The 13,694-nt window shown below is 33.6% G+C and overlaps 2 protein-coding genes across 2 annotated transcripts; one reads left to right on the top strand and one right to left on the bottom strand.

Moving 5' to 3' along the window:
• The first annotated feature begins 32 nt into the window (after positions 1–32).
• On the top strand, positions 33–7,148 carry LOC130726329 (uncharacterized). Its single transcript, XM_057577580.1, has 10 exons — positions 33–98; positions 206–400; positions 491–721; positions 1,575–1,668; positions 1,770–1,955; positions 2,413–2,517; positions 2,587–3,025; positions 3,123–4,051; positions 4,152–5,369; positions 5,485–7,148. Exons 1-10 carry the CDS (start codon positions 33–35, stop codon positions 7,146–7,148), a joined length of 5,127 nt encoding a protein of 1,708 aa, XP_057433563.1.
• A 5,463-nt stretch (positions 7,149–12,611) lies between these two features.
• On the bottom strand, positions 12,612–13,476 carry LOC130732717 (uncharacterized). The gene has a single exon (XM_057584711.1). The coding sequence runs from the start codon at positions 13,445–13,447 to the stop codon at positions 13,055–13,057; it is 393 nt and encodes a 130-aa protein (XP_057440694.1). The 5' UTR covers positions 13,448–13,476; the 3' UTR covers positions 12,612–13,054.
• Between the last annotated feature and the right edge of the window lie 218 nt (positions 13,477–13,694).

Genomic DNA, 13,694 nt, shown 5'->3' on the forward strand with positions numbered 1-13,694 from the left:
TATTTGATGGTTGTGATTCGATTGACATCGTCATGCCTGATCCAGTTGTTGAAAATCTGCTTAGTAAATCATGTAGGGATGTGCTGAATGAGATTGTGGTAAGAACTTTAGCGGTTTTAACTTATGATATTTACAAGTATGCTAAGTTCACATTTGTAATGTAAATTAGGGATTTTATTAAATATCTGAATTCTGCAATGTGTAGGATCCAAACAAGTCTGAGGTGTGTCCTTTGATTGAGCCAGGCTTGGTTGGCATAGATATGTTGTTCAAGGTTGAAAAGAGAATGATTAACCTATTTCACTATGAAGATCCATACCATGTGAAGCGCATTTGCAATCAAGCTGAAATAATTGATCTGTTTATGTTGAATGAAGCTATGGAAACCCAGTTTTGGTGGGTTATTTTGACATAGTTGTTTCATTTTATAGTTAATATTACTATACAAATATTGTAGTTTATGCTGATATAATGAATTCCCTGTTTTTAGGCTAAGTTTCCTGGATCTTTTTCTGCTGTGAGTGTTGAGGACTATGATTTTGATATGGACTTTCTACTGAGTCCTGTGGATTTTCTACCAGCAGTGGAGAAGCCAAAAAGAGTATTTAGTGTAACTGAGTATGGCAGTTGTTCTAAGTCTTATAAGAGAAAGTTGGAAGAAGAATTCGATGAGCAAATGGATAATCATCGTGATAAGGGGCAAGAGTGGATGTGTGGAGGGGTTTAGAACTTTGTAGGTTCCTATTGTATTAGGAATGATTTCATGTGTTAATTTGTTAAAAGTATGGGTATGTCTTTTTGTAAACCATACAAATGTTTATTTGCTATAGTACATGCTTAAAGATCTGAAGCATTATTAGGTGGGTTGTAGCTTCTTAAGTTTTGTCGTATCTTATTTCCAATGATGTAATTTTGTAATGCTGATGTGCTAAATTACCTCCTTGGTAATTGTAAGATACATTGACCTATGTTTAAATTATGAATGAAGGAATATTAATGTTTACTTGTGTTGATTCTGTTATGTTTTATTACGATTCTGTGTATTCAAAATATTGTGAAAATACTGCACTCATTTGGTAATAATTATGTGGCCGCAGAAGTTTATTCATTTTGGTAAAATGGCAGCAAACTTGTGGAGTGTGTATCCAGTTTGTTGTACCTTATTGGAGGGTGGTATAATAAGTTATAGTTAAGCAATTGATGGTTACTTTAAGTAATGTTGATTCAATACTTTTTAGGAGGTATAACAGAATGGTGAGTTTGTAAATAAAGTGTTAGGCTATAATATTTCAAGCTTTTAAGCATGAGTGATACTTTTTGACATTGAAAATTAGTGTAATATGCAATAGGTAGGACAGGTGTGAAATGAAAGTTAAAGTCACATAAAGTTAAATATCAGAACAATGGTCTTTTGAGTACAGTTAGAGTTGTGATTTAAGGGTAGAGTCTATTTATAGTTATAAATGACTTCATTTGTATGCATTCGTGTAGTTCTGTTCCTTTGCTCCCCTTCTCTGTGTCCCAATATTGCTGAGATCTAGATGACTTGAATCAAAATTGTTTTGACTTTGAAGGTACTTGGCAAACTGGTTAAGTGTAGTAGTGAAAATATGAATGCTGATAAGGGTGTGGCTGAAGGCTTTAAAGGAGTCAAACGGGGCCGTGGAGGTGAAATCATATGTTTTCTTCCCATATCATTTGGATTGTATTATAGGTTTTAATTTTGTGATTATAAACTTGATGGATATTTGTGTGCTATATATCTATAGGTTATGAAGAGGATCATCGTTCTAAAGTTGAGGAGATGAGTAAGAGAGTTAAAACAAATTTTATTTCAAGACCTCGCAGCTCTATGGTCAAAGGTAGTGTGATAAACAGGTGGTGGGATCCAAATAAGTCTTCTTTGAGCATGTCTTCATTTGATGGTGCATGTTCGTCAGATTACATGATGCTTGGTATGTATATTGAATTGATTTCTTTCAAAGTAATATTTAATATATATGGTCTAAGTCGTGAGATTGAGGTTCATGAAGTGTTTGGTGAAATGCATTAAAATTATCTATGGGTTAAGGAATTCAGATTCTTATTGATTTTTTTATTATATGTAAGCTATCTGAGAAATATATAAGAATTAAAATTGATTTCAATTGTATACAGATTAAAACAGGATGGATCTTCATATTTTATAATTTAGAAGCATCGAGTATAGAAATATTATTTTGGCGTTTACTAACTGTTAATAATATAAATTTAGAGTGTCCTAAACCTTAATTTGTCCCATGTTTACTAATAAAAAAAAATTAGAATGTCCTAGAAAGAGAGTCCGTAATTTTAGTTTGATCAAAAACATATTTAAGTGATTTTTCTTTCATTTATAAGACATGAAAAAGTGATCAAATTTTGATATTGTAGATGAAATGGGATCACAAGTTAGTAGTAAGTCTAATGATGATGAGGAATCATCAAGTGAAGAAGAAGATGAGTTGCCTTATGAAGTCACTTCCAACGAGTTTGAAGGTAATCATAGTTCATTAACTTTATTCTTGTGTTTCATTGGTTTGATATTAATTTTTTTTATATGGGTAGAATATGCTGATATTGGGGACATGAAGTATAGTTGCCAATATTGTGGCGCTTTGCATTGGTTTGCTGAAAGAACTGGAAATACCAAAATAACTAATCCAACAAAGTTTATGACATGTTGTCTAAAAGGAAAGGTATTAATTCCATTCCTTCAGAAGGCACCGGCACTATTATGGGAGTTAGTAATGGGCCATGATGTGCGAAGCCGCAATTTCATAGAAAACATCAGGTCCTATAATAGTGTATTCTCCTTTACCTCTTTTGGTGGCAAAATAGAAACTGGTCTTAATAATGGAGGTGGGCCGCCACAATTTGTGATCAGTGGACAAAACTATCATCGAATTGGTAGTCTATTACCAAAGATTGGAGAAAACCCCAAATTTGCGCAACTTTATATATATGATACCCAAAATGAAATTCAAAATAGGAGTCGGCATTTCAGGTACATTTGCAAAATCTTTATTTAATTTTAATGTGTAATTTTTAAACTAATGAATTAAATATTTTGAAGTTAATTATTTTTTATTGTTATTATGTAGAAATGTAGATAAAAATGGTGGGTTAAATGAGTCTTTGATCAAAGATTTGGGGGATATGTTTGATAAGTCAAATGTCTTGGTTCATTCATTTCGGATGGCTCGAGACTTTATTAGCCAAAATCCAAGTTGCAAAGTCTCTTTGAGATTGTTTCGAGATCGACCAAAGGATCCTAGGGTATATAATTTACCAACTGTTGATGAAGTAGCTGCGCTTATTGTGGGTGATTTTGATTCAACTGATTGTGGCCGCGATATTGTAGTTAGTGGTGTTGATGGAATTCTTAAACGAATTCATGAGACACATCCATCATTTTTACCATTACAATATCCTTTGCTTTTCCCTTATGGAGAAGATGGATATAAAGAAGACATTAAATTTCGTGATGATGGAGATAGGCGTGTATTTAAAAAGAGAGTGCGAGTTTCTTTGCGAGAATTTATTGCTTTCAGATTACATGAAAGAGTTTTTGAGGATTCAATGATCTTATGTTGTAGAAGGTTGTTTCAACAATTCTTGGTCGATTCATATTCAATGATTGAGGCACAAAGGTTATCATATATTAAAGCTAATCAGAAGACTATTCGTCGGGATTTTTTATCGGGGTTAGAAGAAGCAGTTAATCGTGGAGATCTTGATCCGAAATCTATTGGTACTAGAATTGTTTTGCCTTCTTCATTCACAGGTGGTAGGAGATACATGTTCAACAATTGTCAAGATGCAATGGCTATTTGCAAATTTTATGGTTATCCAGATTTGTTCATTACTGTTACTTGCAATCCTAAGTGGCCTGAAATACAAAGACATGTTTCTAAAAGAGGGTTGAATGCATATGATCGCCCTGACATAATTTGTAGGGTTTTTCGGGTGAAGCTTGACCAATTAGTGGCTGACTTAAAGAAAGGAATATATTTTGGCAAAGTGAGCGCTGGTATGTGTAATGTTTATTTTTTATTTTGTTGATTATTTAGTATCTAATTGGTCATTTAAAATTGATATGAAATTTATTATCTGTTTTGGATGATGTATAGGTATGTATACTATTGAGTTCCAGAAAAGGGGTTTACCGCATGCTCATATTCTTCTTTGGTTAGCCCCAGGGTCAAAGCTGAATACTCCCGAAATGATTGATTCTTTCATATCAGCTGAGTTACCTGATCCCATTGCATTTCCAAAATTATTTGATGTTGTGTCTACATATATGCTTCATGGTCCATGTGGTATTAGTCATAAGAAGTCTCCTTGTATGGTTAATGGTCGTTGTTCTAAGTATTTTCCGAAAAAATATGTCCAGAAGACATCATTTGATTTGGATGGGTACCCTGTCTATCGCAGAAGAAATACTGGTGTGTCTTATGAAAGAAGAGGGGTCCACTTAGATAATGGCTATGTTGTGCCTTATAATGCCAAATTGTTAATGAAATATCAGGCTCACATAAATATTGAATATTGCAACAAATCTAATTGCATTAAGTACTTATTTAAGTATATCAATAAGGGTGTTGATCGTGTGACAATGTCGATGAGTAATAAAGTTGATGAAGATGAAAAGGAGGTTGAAGTTGATGAGATTCAACAATATTATGATTGTCGATACTTATCACCTTGTGAATCTGCATGGAGATCATTGTCTTTTGATATTCATCACCATTGGCCTCCAGTTCAAAGATTGACATTTCATTTGCCAAAACAACAAGTCGTTATATATGGTGATGAAGAGCCTCTTGATATAGTGGTTAATCGGAAGAAAAATGAAGAAACTATGTTTACTGCTTGGATGGTTGCTAATAGAAGGTATGAACAAGGTAGACATTTAACATATGCCCAATATCCTAAATTCTACGTATATGATTCTAAGCAGAAAGAATGGAGACCAAGGAAAAGAAGATTTTCCATTGGAAGGATGAACTTTATACCCATTGGATGTGGTGAACTACATTATATGCGAATTCTTTTGAACTTGCAATGTGGATGCCAAAGTTATACTGACTTGCGAACTACTGATGGTGTTGTCCATTTATCATTTCAAGAAGCTTGCTTAGCACTTGGGTTGCTAGAAAATGATAAAGAGTTCGTAGATGGCTTAATTGATTGTTCAGAATTGTCATCTGGGAGATCTGCAAGGTTCCTTTTTATGGTTTTACTATTATCTAATTCCATGGTCAAACCTGGAGAGGTGTTTGATCAAACTTGGCGGCTTTTAGCTGATGGAATTTTATATGAAAAAAGAAAGTTAATGCTTAAACCAGGTATATTTTATTTTTTCAATTTAAATGTGGAGTCGAATTTTATAATATGATTAAAATATCATAATTTAAATATATGGATCTTATAACTAATAAACTTTGTTAATCATTTTGTTAGATTTGCTTATGGATGATGCTACATTAAGAACAAATTGTTTGATAGAACTTCAAAAAATGTTAGCTAGCAATGGAAAAAGCTTAAAAGATTATCCAACAATGCCATTTCCTATTTCTGGAGAAGTTCCAGAGTATGAGAACATCCTTTTATTTAATGAGTTAAGATATGATGTTGGTGAGATGGTTAAGAAGCATGGTGATCATGTTTGTAGGCTGAATAAAGAACAAAAATTGGTATATGATGAGGTTGTCAATGCAGTGGATAATTCTTCTGGTGGATTTTATTTTATTTATGGATCCGGTGGGACTGGTAAGACATTTCTTTGGAAAACTTTGACCTACAAGTTTCGTGGAGATCGAAAAGTTGTTTTAAATGTTGCTTCAAGTGGTATAGCATCTTTATTGCTTCCAGGTGGTAGAACTGCTCATTCCTTATTTGGAATTCCTTTGGTGCTAAATGAGGATTCATGTTGTAATATTAGAAAAGGGAGCAACAAAGCTGAACTTTTGAGGCATACCAGTATAATAATTTGGGATGAAGCTCCAATGGTAAATAAGTGGGCATTTGAGGGATTGGATAGAACTTTACGTGATATAATGGTTGTGAATAATCCAGAATATAGTAATAAGCCTTTTGGTGGGAAAGTTGTTGTGCTTGGTGGTGACTTTCGACAAACTTTACCTATAGTCCCTAAAGCAAGTCGTGAGGAAATTGTTATGGCAACAATTAATTCCTCTAGGTTATGGAAGTTTTGTAAAGTCCTAAAATTAACCAAGAATATGCGGCTAGGTGAGCTTGGTTCTGGGATTGATATAGAAGCAAGAAAGAAATTCAGCAAATGGGTACTTGATGTAGGAGATGGCAACTTGGGTGATTATAATGACGGAGAATGTAATATGGAAATTCCAAAAGATTTGCTACTTGAAGTTAAGGGGGATGCTATTGCAAGTATTGTAAATTCTACTTATCCTGATTTTGAATCCAGAGCTTTAGATGATAAGTACTTTACTGATAAGGCCATTCTTGCCCCAACTTTGGAGATTGTTGACACTGTGAATCAATATGTGTTATCTCGATTGCCTGGCAAAGAAAAAGTTTATCTTAGTTCTGATAGTGTTGTCAAAGTTGATGAAGATGTTAATATTGATGCAAATTGGATAACTATAGAGTTCTTAAATAGTATCAAGGGATCTGGCCTTCCTGACCACAAGTTATGTTTGAAAGTTGGAGTTCCTATTATGTTGATGAGAAACATTGATGTTGCTCGTGGTTTGTGCAATGGGACTAGGCTAATTGTTAAGAAACTACGTCCAAACTTAATCTATGGAAAAGTTTTGAATGGTAATAATCCTGGATCAGAGGCTTATATTCCACGTATGAGTATTGTCCCTTCAGATAGTGGCTTACATGTGAAAATTCAAAGGCGGCAATTTCCTGTTTGTGTTTGTTTTGCAATGACTATCAACAAAAGTCAAGGGCAAACTCTAAGTAAAGTTGGAGTTTTTTTACCAAAACCTGTATTCTCACATGGTCAGTTATATGTTGCAGTTTCACGTGTGAAAAGCAGAGAAGGATTAAAGATTTATATTGAAGAACAAAGTGAATCAGCGGTTGAAGTTACAAAAAATGTTGTTTATAAAGAAGTCTTCAAAAATCTAGGATAAATATTATATTTTATGTGTAATGTAAGCTGATCATGGTGTTCTGAGTGGTTTCTTTCTTAAATGATTTACAATGATGTTTTATAGACAATTGTTGATATTTTTGTTTTACACTTTTCAATGATGTTTTATATCTGAATAATTTAAACCACTTGAGACATTTTATTTTTATGTATTTTTTTTTACATCCATTTTATTATTATGTTTAGTAGTAAACAAAGTATAGTCTTTCATTTTTGTTTCTAATCAGATATTGACAGTGTTATAATATTTAAATCATTGATAAAAATTATAATAATCCATCATAAAATTATCATTTAATAATAAACTATTAGAATATATAAATTAATATCAAAGTAGTCTATATTTGATATCTCTTGAAATTTTGATAAACGATAAAATTGTAAATGATTTATGCTTATATTAAGTTGTTCAATATAATTAAAATTAGCCACCGTGCATCGCACGGGTCACTATCTAGTATTTATATATAGCAGAATATTGGTAGTACCTACTTCTTGCTTCTTAAGCTATGTTTGGCATGTCATTTCAGCTAGCTTATAGCTTATTTGACTAGCTTAAAACTTATTTGACTAGCTTAAAAGCTCTTCAAAAGTGTTTGGTGAATGAGCTTATTTCAGTAGCTTTAAGCTATAAGCTATCTCAGGTAGCTTATAGCTTAAAGCTTATAGCTTATTAAATTTATTCTCATTTTTATCCTTATTATTTTGTTAAAATTCCACCATTACCCTTATATATTTATAAAAACACTAAACATATTTTCCTCTCACACTTACGTATGCAGTTCCCGCCACACCGCTGCGCACCATATGTATTAAAAATATTATATTAATAAAAATAAGTAAAAATTAATATTATATTTTTAAGATGATAAATAACTTGAGTTAATAAAAATATTTAAAGTGATAATAATTTTAATATTAATATCATATATGTATTAATGTGAAAATAAGTAATGTTAAATATAAAAATAATTATACAAGTATGTCATTTTATGTCATTTTACAATTTCAGCTTGTTTAACAGATAGTTTTACCAAACACTTTTATTTTAATCACGTAGCTTTTCAGCTTTCAGCTATCAGCTTTCAGCTAGCTTATCAGCTTTCAGCTATCAGCTAGCTTATCAGCTTTCAGCTAGCTTTTCAGCTTTCAGCTAGCTTATCAGCTAAACATGCCAAACATAGCCTTAGTCTAAGCACCATATCTTGTTCTTTGACCGACTTAAATAGCCTTTTTCTTTCTTTTCCAAAATTCTACTAAAGGGTAAGATCAAGCGGGTAAGCTCCAGCTGGTACCATGTGTTGTGAACCTGGCTATTTGAAATTATGTTTTTCACTTAATTGCACATTTAGTCACTACATACAAGAAAATGAGCAACTGGCGTGTTTGATCAACATGCTAGACTTGTGAACTGTAGCAGCTCAACCTTAAAGGTTCTAGGGTAGACTTTGCATTTCGATCAATCAGACGCACGGTTAATGAACATTTTGATATTGAATACTATCAAGTGCTCTTTTGGAGCAGAATCACCATCCTATGGTTCCAACACCAAAGTTTTGAAGTTTTCAAGGATCTATACAACATTGATCTCTTTAGACAAAGGTTGAAAGTCCACATTTTCATTTTAGAGCGGTGGATCTCCATCCATCTTACCCCTTGTTTGGCTCAAGGCTTCAACTCGGCTGGGAGGTCTTGACTCTATTATCGTAGCTCATTCATAGTGGCCATATGGTCCCGAAACATGTCCTCGGACACGCCCCCTTGAACATGGGATCTAGAGGTCCTCTGTTACGAGTTTGCAACATGGTTTCTTACAACAGATTTGTAATTTCAAGGGTGAGGTATACCCTATGGTGGGCGCCAACTCTTGATAAAAAAATATCTAGAAAGCTAGGCAAGTCGGTTAGACATCTCTAATCAATTAGTTGAGTATTCTAGTGTCTCCTTACAATTGAGGTTACATATGTTTATATAAAACTAAATCTAGGGTTTCTTCCTCATAGTCATTTCCTATAGAGTTATTGTTGCGAGTATCATGACCGTGGTTCAATGAGCCTAATTAATTCCTACTACATAGGAGTAGTCGGCCATTTACGATGGGAGAGGATTCTTGCGAGATTTGAAGAGAGCAAGGATTTGGTCGATCGTGGCCAATTGTTTGTGAATTCAGCATCCTTTTGCGTTAATCATTTTTAATACAAGAAATCATGTTTGTATGTTATTTTTTATCATTCATGAGTCGTTGAGCAAGTGGAAACACAGAAACATGAGTGACTTTATTGGCTGGCATACTGCCATAAAATCCCGATATAGTGAGGAATGAAGTGGTAAATAAAGAAGAAGAAAGATAAATATGTGAAGCTGAGATGAAAAAATGTGGATGTGAAAACTCATTTATAAATCATAAGCCGCATTTTTTTATCATCATAAGTCACGTATGCTAGTGTAACACCCTCTAAACCTCGCATAAATATTATAACATAAATTAAAGTAAAATGCATAACACAGAGGGTGTCACACTTATTCTCCAAAAACATAAATCAAAATACATGTCATACTCATAATAAATATAAAAATAAGTTTTCAACTTTGATGTCTCAACATCATATGCATAGCACATCGGATTTATTTTCAACTCCAAAATTTAACATAATCCAAAAATAAATAAAGAGAGTTCATAAAATATCTCCTAACATCTAGGCACAATACTAAACGTTTCCCCGATATTACATAACAGAGCATGACTCCCTTCACTAAAAGCATATCTAAAGACTAGTTCCTCCGACTACTCGCGAGAAGCTCCACTATCCTCAGTACCTGAGCGATGTCGCATAGAACATCATTCCAACAGAAGGGTGATAACTCATATCATATGGATAAGCATAATAATAAATTATGTAAAAGCGTATCTATGTTCCACGTAAATTCTTCACACTTCACTAACAAATAATAAAGGGTTAAAAACTATAACCGTCCCTGAACTTTGAGCGAGTTTTGAAAACCGTCCCTCGCCGGAAAATTATCTGAAAACCATCCTCAGACTATTAAAAATAATTTGAACCCATCCCTCCGGCCACCACAGGTCCGGCCAGCGTGCTTACGTGTGGGCTGAGATCCTACGTGTACTTCCACGTCAATTAATCTCACAGTTGTGACAATACTCCATAATTTATAGCATCAAGTAAGCAAATATTATTGTCTCCAATTACCACAACATCAAATCTCAAAAAATATCACAATTATCATTAATTAGCATCAACAACTCCTAACACATATGACTCAAGTGAGACCCGTGCAAATGTCTTTGGTACCAAAGTTGTTATCCTTAGCGGTATCACCGCGTCCACTCCAGACAGATAACCACCAATAAAGCCCTCGCTCTAGGCTTTCAAAACCACTCTAGTTTTGGGACAAGTCACTAGCCTCCACGAGAACTAGCAAACATTGTCTCTTGACAATTATGCAGTGTATTGAGCAAAACTCAACTAACATATGCATATTCAGACCATCTCCAAGTCTTAATTATTTTAGCATATTCATCACCTGTTCAACAATAAAAATCATCACCAATTTCATACAACATAACTTACATGTTATCAATTACACAACTGGAAATCACAATAACTTAGCAACTCAACGCATAACATCAATTCAGAAACATCACCATATAATGAAATTCAAAGTAACGCCCTCCAAAAATTATAATATTTTTACCATGGGTTCTTTTACAAGTTTTCTAAATTCTTGTAAATTTTCACGTCGAAATTCAAAGTATAAAATTCAGGAAAAATCTAACACTAACAATAGTTCGTGAGAAACGGGACAGCTTAACCAATCCTCACTAAAATGCATATAACTTGAGCTACATACATCGGAAAGACGTGAAACCAGCGGCAAAAGTTTGATAACAGAAAGGGCTACAACTTTTATGAAGACTACTTCTTCAAATTCGGTCACTAACACAGCTCGAAAAAGGGTTCAAGAGCTCGTAAATTTCTGCTGAGTTTTCCTTTTCAAAACCCTGAATTCAAACTATCCACTTTCAGTTTCGAAAAATCTGCATCCTAGGTTTTTCTTCTCTTTTCTTATCTTTTCTCCCCTTCTCTATTTTACGCTTCTTTTCTTCTGCTCTGCTAACTCCTCCAATTCTCAAATTCTGATTTCTCTCTTTCTATTTCACTCCTAACCCTAAAATAGTCTTATAATGGGTCTCACTCCAACTACTCACTTAATTATCTAATAAAATCGCTTAACCACCTTATTATATAATAAAATCTCATAATCACCTTATTATATAGTAAAATCACATATTTATTCAAATCACTATATAATCTTATAATAATTAAAATAAATTAATAAATATTCTACTAATCGAAAAATGGGGTGTTACATCTATCAACTAAATTACCAATTGTCCTTTTGTTTTTGTCCAATATCACTTAGCCTATTATTTTTTATTTGGTCCATTCTTAAGCCTATTCAATAGAATCAAAACATATATTTGGACATGCCCATAGGCCTTTCAAAATCCTTTATTTGTATCAAGCCCACCGGTCACCAGGTACATATATACTAGAAGTGCTGCCATAAATCTAAAGTAAAAATATAATTCGTCCTCCATGTGATGGATGATCTTTTAATAAAACATGATAGATTTTTAATATGAGAGGATCCTAATCCTCGAATAATAATGTGTGATAATTAATATAATACTCATGAAAATTTGTCCACATTGTACAACTGATATCGACATAATTAATAGTGAGTGCACGCGGAGATAAAAATCAAACTGCAGGTGATTTATGTTGGAATTCTAACTTAAATATTATGCTTGAAAGTCCCAGCTTTAAAATTGGCCTTTTTGTTTTTCTTGTTCCCCCTGCCTTGTTGACTTCTTGGTTTCTCAATAATAGGAAGCCTATGACTAAGCTACAGTGAAGAAAATGAACTTGAAACAGGACAGAAAAGGAAAGGAAGCAAGTTAATAATTTTATAATTACTAATAAAAAATAATTCAATGAAAACCAGACCCTAAGTAGGATTTATGTAAAGCTTTCAGACTTCCAGAAAGACATAACATGTTCAAAAATACAGTAATTGACAATAAGATGAAAATTCCTCCAAACTTCTTCATGAGAAAATATATAGTGCGTGTTTAGATATCCGTTGAGCGAACGTGAGCGGTCATTCCAATCTATAAAAAGAGTTTCATATTCATATTTTGTTTTGAAATATATGCTATTATGTGTTTGCTCTATTGTGAACAAGTATTCAAACATATACATAGTAGATAGCATTGGAAAGACAATAAGACCTGACTCCACTAGAATAACTTAGTACCCTGATTATTTTTCAGCTGATTAAAATTCAAACATGATTTCATATATAGTATGAAAGTATTAAGAAATTGACATGTTAATTTTAGCCTTTATCACATCAGAAGTTGAGTTTCACATAAATCCAAACACAGTTAAAATACAAAGCTAGACAGAACAGAGGTACCCTGCTGAGAGTAATAAAAAATGAATAACACTAACAATTAATTAATATCTGTATATAACTAGTATTCCAATTTGTCTTAATAGTTGTAATAAAAATTAATGTGACAAATATCATAGGGTTTATTTTTCTGATGACTAGTGTATGTATGTCAGTGATTTCCTATAGAAGCGAATGCAAAATTACCCGCGAAAGTATAAGAGTCGGGCAAGTTAATTTTAAAATACTCTCGTGATTTTCAATCGTGTCAAATATATGTCAACGATAACTAACTTGACCGATATTTGACAGTCATATTTGCGCGAGTATTTCCTTTATCTACTTATCCAATGCCACGATGAAATTGAGCATTCACCTATTCCTAATTCCTACCCTATCTAGCTACCACTAACAGCAACCCAAATCGGTTCTGGTGCGGTACTTGTGAACGTTGAGAAGCCGCGAGAACCATCTTCTCCGGCGATAGAAGCCGCATTTGATCCTGAACATGGAAAACACCAATCTCTTGACTCTCCTAGCAGATCTCAGCCTTCCCCACAGAACTTTCTTTACACGAATCAAAGACCCTTTGATTTTCTCAGTGAGGCTCTTCTTCCGACTGAATTGATAGCTTCTGAGGAAGCGTTGCCTCCTCTCCATCATCACGGTGTAGTTGTAGTGGTGCTGCTCAAGAGGGTGATACCCAAAAGACTCATTCCTTCTGAATGAAGGGTTAAACCGATCTGTAACATGAACCGATTCGTGATTCCAACCATGATTCTGGTTCTGGATCAGAGACATGGCATGCAGAGAATGTGGACAAAAACTGATGAAAACAAAAAGTGAGATTTATTTAGTTTTGGGTTCTGAAATTGATGGTGTTTATATAGCAGAAGAAAAGAAAGGGTTGCGTAAAAGATAAAGATATTTGCATGTCGAAATTCGTCGAACCTTTTTGTTTTGTTGGTTTGCCACGCGATCCGACCTGTGCGCCGCCGTAATGGCTAAAAGATAAAGTACTTTTTGGTTTTTCTGTTCTTCTCTCTCT

The sequence above is a fragment of the Lotus japonicus genome, chromosome 1 (assembly GCF_012489685.1).
Source record: "Lotus japonicus ecotype B-129 chromosome 1, LjGifu_v1.2".
Taxonomy (NCBI): Eukaryota; Viridiplantae; Streptophyta; class Magnoliopsida; order Fabales; family Fabaceae; genus Lotus; species Lotus japonicus.